This window comes from Microcaecilia unicolor, chromosome 7 (genome assembly GCF_901765095.1).
Source record: "Microcaecilia unicolor chromosome 7, aMicUni1.1, whole genome shotgun sequence".
In the NCBI taxonomy this organism is placed as follows: Eukaryota; Metazoa; Chordata; class Amphibia; order Gymnophiona; family Siphonopidae; genus Microcaecilia; species Microcaecilia unicolor.
In genome coordinates, this window is record NC_044037.1 from 256,706,974 (window position 1) to 256,713,601 (window position 6,628).

The following is a 6,628-nucleotide window of genomic DNA, read 5'->3' on the forward strand; positions in this document are numbered from 1 at the left end:
TGATCACCTACTATTTTTCCAGATTAGAGAAACTCCAGGAAGCTGTAGATTGATTCTCCTTCTCTGTTGTTCTCTCCTTTAGTTGTTTTTAAAAACCACATAATATGATCTGTAATTTCCTTTTGGTATACTTTTTGTTGCATGCAACCAGCTTTTAAAAATATAGTCTTATGTATTATCCCCTGGATACTATGGGGCTCATTTTCAAAGCACTTAGATTTACAAAGTTCCAAGGGTTACTATGGGGCTCATTTTTTGAAACTGAAAAACATCTAAAAAGTGGCATAAAGCAGCATTTGGATGTTTTTCTCACAAAAACGTCCGAATCAGTATTTTCAAAACCTATTTTTCAGCCATTTGTCTATGCTGTTCATCTGCAGTGTGTCCAAATCTCAAAGGAGCATGATGGGAGTGTGTTAAGGGTGGGATTTGGGCTTTCCTAAGACTTAGACATTTTTCAGCCATAATGGAACAAAACATAACTAAAATTAAGACATTTTGAGCTATGTTTTTACAACAAATAAGTCACAAAAGGGTGCCCTAAATGACCATATGACCACGGGAGGGAATCAGGGATGACCCCTCCAATACCCTCCCAGTGGTCACTGACCCTCTCCCATCCCCCAAATATGTGAATACAAATATGACTTACCAGCCTCTGTGACAGCCTCAGAGGTTATAAACAGGTCTATTGGAGCAGCATGCAGGTCCCTGGAGTAGTATAGTCAGTGGTGTGCTGGAGCCGGCTCGCACCGGCTTGCAAGAGCCGGTTGTTAACTTTTCTTCCGACTTGCGAGCCGGTTGTTAAAACCCGCGAGCTGGCTCTCCTCCCTCCCTCTTCCCTCCCCCTGGATTCGTCCCTCACTGACCTGTCGGGGCAGGCAGTCTTGCCTGCCCGCTGCCAGCACTAACTCTCCCCCGCTGCCGGTTCGCGCTTTAAAAATGGCCGCCGAGACTTCCAGAGGCGGCCTTGCGAGACTTCTACTGAAGTCTTGGAGGCCGCCCTTGTAAGTCTCAGTGGCCATTTTGAAGTGCGAACCGGCAGGGGAGAGTCAGCGCGAAGAATTCGAAGGACTTTCTATAACAATGTATATTATCCCTATGGGACCGAAGTCGGTGCTCCGTTTGCCAGCCTGCCTTCCTCGCTGAGTCCACCCCCGATCCAGGTTTCTTCCTTAGTTACAGCTAGGATGCCACTGGGCCATCTCCCAGCCTTTAAGTTCCGAGCTCGGCAGGAGACCATGGACTGGAGGCGGATCAGCGCCATCGATGTGGACAGAGCTGCCAATGAGCTGGATTTCCTTACGCTGCAGGAGCACATTATAAACATAACTTTTTGCAACGTGGAGAGCGAGAAGTGTCCCCATTGCCTGAATGCGGTGGATCCCATTCTCCTGAAACTGCTCCGGTTGGCACAGTTCACCATAAAATATCTGCTGCTGCACTCCCAGGAATATCTGACTTCCAACGTGCAGGCACTGGAAGAGAAGGTGCAGGGCTTCATCAACCAGACAGATCAAATTAAAGTACAGGTGGCCAAACAAGCCGAGGAAGTAAAATCCTTGAAAGATGAATGCAAACGTAGGAAGAAAATCATCAGCACTCAGCAGATGATGATCCATGCAGGAGCCAATACCTATCACAAGTGTCAACTTTGCCATAAGGCTTTTATGAATTATTCCTTTCTTCAGAATTATGTCCATCGGCGCCATAGGAACCAACTTTTCAAAATTATTGGGGGTGCTAAGCCCAGTGGAAATAACCCTTCCTTGGATACATAAAAGGAATTTTCTCAATATTGGGGGTGCTCAAGCACCCACAGCACCCACAGAGTCGGCTCCTATGATTGGCGCCATCCAGAAGAAACTGCATTTGAAAAACTGAAGGTGGTGCAGACAGACAGACTACAGGGTGAGATCAACAAGTTGAAAGAAGAATTGCTACTCACCAAATGCCAGCTGGAAGCAGAGCAAAGTGCTCAAGTGGCCAAACTTTCACAGGAGTATGAGCATCAGAAAACGAAAGAAGATGAAATTTTGAAAAATTTGACAAGTGGAAAGAAGAAGAAAGAGAAAAGCTTAGAGATGAAATGAACAAAGTAAAAGATATGTTCATGAAGGAGTTCCAAGAACTGACTTCAAAGAATGATGCACTAGAAAAACACCTTATTCAGATACAACAAAGGTAGAAAAAAAATCATTTTATTTTCATTATAGTGTTTGGAATATGTTCACTTTGAGAATCAGGTGCTCAACATTAAAAGTTTATATTTATTTACTTATTTATGGCATTTCATCGCACATTAAACATGAATTAGATTGGAACCTGTGATCATTTAATTTTTTTTCTGGAGTAATGCATTGCCACCCCCCCCCCCCCCCCCAGGCTCTCTCCCCGGCTATAGCCAGCTGTGCAATTTGGGGGGGGGGGCGTAGAGGGGGACAGGGGAGAGAGCCTGTTGTTAAACATTTACCAGCACACCACTGAGTATAGTGGTCAGTTCTGTGCACTATGGAGTGGAGGACTCAGGTCCCTATCTCCCTCTACCTGTTACACATGTGGTGAAAACTGTGACCCCTCCCAAAGTCACCAAAACCCTATTGTACCCACATATTGTACACAACTCTGGAATGTACTCCCAAAAACCGTGAAAAGTACGTACGACCACCTCAACTTCCGGAGATCACTAAAGACTTACCTGTTCGAAAAGGCATATCCTAAGGACCCAACTTAATTACCTGAATCCAGTAATTCAAAGAAACCCAAATTTGTTATGAACTTAATGAACTTTATATAACTTCCCTCTCTATGTTTCCCTAATGTGTCTATATTTGTTTCTTCACCGGAGGAGGCTTTCATCCCACGAGATATGAAAGCCACATTGAGCCTGCAAATAGGTGGGAAAATGTGGGGTACAAATGTAACAAATAAATAAATACAGGTGCCTCCTTCACCCTTAAGGTCTATTATAGTGATGCACAGTGGGCGACAGTGTGTTTTAGGAGGGGTTTGGCAGATTCAGGGGACAAGAAAAGTGAGCAAAGGTGAGATGTGTACCTGGGAGCATTTTTACTAAGTGTAAAGAAGTGTCCCCCTAGGGTTTCCCATTGCTCTCCTGGGATGTCTGGGGAACCAGTCTGCTAAAAATGATGGCTCCTCCTACATCTCAATGACTTGATTTTCTACATTTTGCACGTATTCACTTTTTTTTTCTTGAAAATGGACCAAAAAACAAAACATCCAAAGCTCAAAACCTTGTTTGAAACAGTATAAAAAAAAAAAGATAGAATTGGCAGAACACCCTTTATAGAATACATGTTTAGCATGGATCTGTGTGGCACCTAGTTTTGGACACCATTTACTGAATTCGGCCCTATGTGCACATACCCCCAGATTCTATAAACAAGGACTAAAGCTGTGCATGCAAATCTGCATGTATAGACAATTCGTACGTGCAACTTAATTGTTTAACAAGCTGATCAGCACTGATAATTGGCTGCTAACAAGCAATTATCAGCACTAATAATTAGAATTTATGTGTGCAACTTTCTAAGCGTATTCTATAAAATGGTGTGCATAAATTCTAATTCTTGGATCACAAAAGGGGACGTGGCCATGGGAGGGGCATGGGCGAGTTGTGGGCATTCCAAAAATTTACATGCATTTACAAAATATGCCCCATCTGTGCCTAAATAAAACGACATTAACACCAGGTTTTAATTGGCTTAAATGACTGCACCTAAATTTTAGTTCTGGTACAGCCGTTATGCATATTCTAAAAACTGCGTCTAAGTTTAGCACTCAGCGTGGGGTTTTTTGGCGCAGATTTTTTTGGCGCCATATATAGAATCTGGCCCATAGTGCACACTTTTCACAAAGTATATTCTAAAATACATTTAAATTGTAGTCAGTTCTTGTAATTGCTTCTCAAACAAAGGTATTGCTAAATTAGAAAATGTACAGAGGAAGGTGTCCAAAATAATAAAGAGATAGAATGCCTCCCCTAAGAGAAAAGGCTAAAGAGGTTAGGGCTTTGCAGCTTGAATAAGAGATAACTGAAGGGAGATATTAGAGAGGTCTCTAAAATCATGAGTGGAGTACAATAGATAAATATGAATCAATTATTCACTGTTTATAAAGTAGTAATTTTAAAACAAAAATATATATGTTTTATTTGATGCACAATTAAGCTCTAGAATTTATTGCTAGAAGATACAGTAAAAGCAGTTAATGTAGCTGGTTTTAAAAATTCTCGGGACAGGTTCCTAGAGGAAAAACATTATTAATGATATATAGTTTAAGGTTTAAATTTATTTGATATACTGCAAATCATTCTAATAGTCTAATCAGTTTATAGTCAATAAAATTCACTAAACAAAGAAGCAGAACACTAATCAAATGAGAAAATCAAATGAAGAGGAAGGAGACCAACAAATAGGCACTTCTTGTAAACCTCCATGTCACTGGCATACTAGGAATTGAATATCTGCAAGCATCCAAATAACTTCCAGGTTGCCACTATTACCAAGACCACCCCTGCTCTGATCCTCCAACCCCTCCCCCTGTTCTGATCTTCCTTCCAATGCTATTACCCCATGGTTCTGATCCTCACCTTATGTGATCCCCCATCCATTTTCCCCTGACCCCATCACCCTCTATCTATATACAGGTCAATGGCCCTTAAAGCACTGTTTCATCCAGGCAAGCATATCTGAACATACTGCAGAGTCTAACCTTATAGTTCATAGTTCACCTTTATCTACTATACAGCCAATTATATAAAATATCTAAGTGGTTTACATTAAAAATATAAATAAATGTAAGGAAGGTGAAAGGGACAGGACAATAAAAGGGGGCCTAAGTTATATTCAGCATTAATGAGGGAGAAAAAGTAAAATAAAGGGCAAATTTTAAAATAAGATACATAAGGTGGAGAGGGAATGTATAGAGGCAGGACTATAATGGTGGTAGTGTCATAACAGGGTAGGAAAGTGCAGCGAGGGACATTACAAATTATGATGTAGTTGTAGTAAATTAATAAGCAGTAGTAGAGTCATGAGTTTTAAGCAGGGTTTAATGGGGTCCTTTTACTAAGGTGCGCCGAAAATTGGTCTGCGCTGGTGTTGGTGCACATTTTGGACACACACAGATCCATTTTTCAGCGCACCTGTAAAAAAAAGTCTTTTTAAAAATTTTCACCAAAAATGGACGTGCGGCAAAATGAAAATTGGCACGTGTCCATTGTGGGTCTGAGACCTTACCGCCAGCCATTGACTTAGCGGTAAGGTCTTACGCATTAACCAGGTGGTAATAGTCTACTCGTGTAGAATGTCTTTTACAGCCCAGTTAGTGCCACACACCGGAAAATAAAATTTGTTTTCCAGCGCGGGTAGTGGACGCATGTAAAAAATGAAATTACCGCCCGGGCCATGTGGGAGCCGGTCGGTAATTCCAAATTGACACATGTTGGGCGTGCGTAGGTGCCTATGTGGCTTAGTAAAAGGGTCCCTTTATTTTTTAAATGAGAGTCCCAAACAAAGATGTAGAGGGAGTGAATTCCATAAAGCTGGTGCAACAACACTAAAGCAGGAAAAAGAGGGGGAAGACAAAACACCACTAAGGGGCCCGTTTACTAAGCCGTGAAGGTGCCTGCGCGCGCCCAACATGCGCCAATTCAGAACTACTACCCAGCTACCGCGTGGCCTGGGCGGTAATTTCATTTTTTACCCACGTCCACTACGGGCGGTAATCGGCATTGTAAGTGTGCTGACGATTACTGCCCGGTTATTGTGTGAGACCTTATTGCTAAATGAATTGGTGGCAGTAAGACCTCAGGCCCAAAATGGATGTGTACCAATTTCCAATTTGCCGCACGTCCATTTTTGGTAAAAAGAAAGGCCTTTTTTGCAGGTGCGCAGAAAAAATGGACCTGCACACATCCAATCCACATGTCCAAACTAGCGCGGTCCACTTTTCGGCGCACTTTAGTAAAAGGACCCCTAAGCAGGAAAAAGAAGCAGTTAGCAGCATTATATTGTGCACTACTCTTTTTTTTTTCAGTGCTCCATCTACAGATACCAGAACCCTTATTCACACTCTTATCACCTCTCGCCTAGATTATTGCAACCTGCTTCTCACTGGCCTCCCACTTAGCCATCTCTCTCCTCTTCAATCAGTCTAAAACTCTGCTGCGCAACTCATTTTCCACCAGAGTTGCTATGCTCACATTAGCCCTCTCCTCAAGCCACTTCACTGGCTCCCTATCCGTTTCCGCATTAAATTCAAACTTCTCTTACTGACCTATAAGTGCATTCACTCTACCGCTCCCCAGTACCTCTCCACTCTTGCCTCTCCCTAAGCCCCCCCCCCCTTGTGTACTCCATTCTGTGGATAAATCTCTCTTGTCTGTCCCCTTCTCCTCTACTGCTAATTCCAGACTCTGTTCCTTTTATCTCGCTGCACCTCATGGCTGGAATAAACCTCCCAAGCTTGTACGTCTAGCCCCGTCTTTGGCCGTTTTCAAATCCAGGTTAAAGGCTCACCTTTTTAACGCTGCTTTTGACTCCTAACCACTACTCACTTGCCCTGTACCCTTTTATCCCCACCTCTTTAATTCCCTTACCTCTTA

At 42.6% G+C, this 6,628-nt stretch overlaps 1 protein-coding gene across 1 annotated transcript; it reads left to right on the forward strand.

The window, feature by feature from the left end:
* The first annotated feature begins 1,190 nt into the window (after positions 1–1,190).
* Positions 1,191–2,188, forward strand: LOC115475121 (zinc finger protein DZIP1-like). Its single transcript, XM_030210863.1, is given in 3 exon segments — positions 1,191–1,704; positions 1,849–2,037; positions 2,040–2,188. Coding segments are annotated over 3 exon segments (852 nt in total).
* The last annotated feature ends 4,440 nt before the right edge of the window (positions 2,189–6,628 follow it).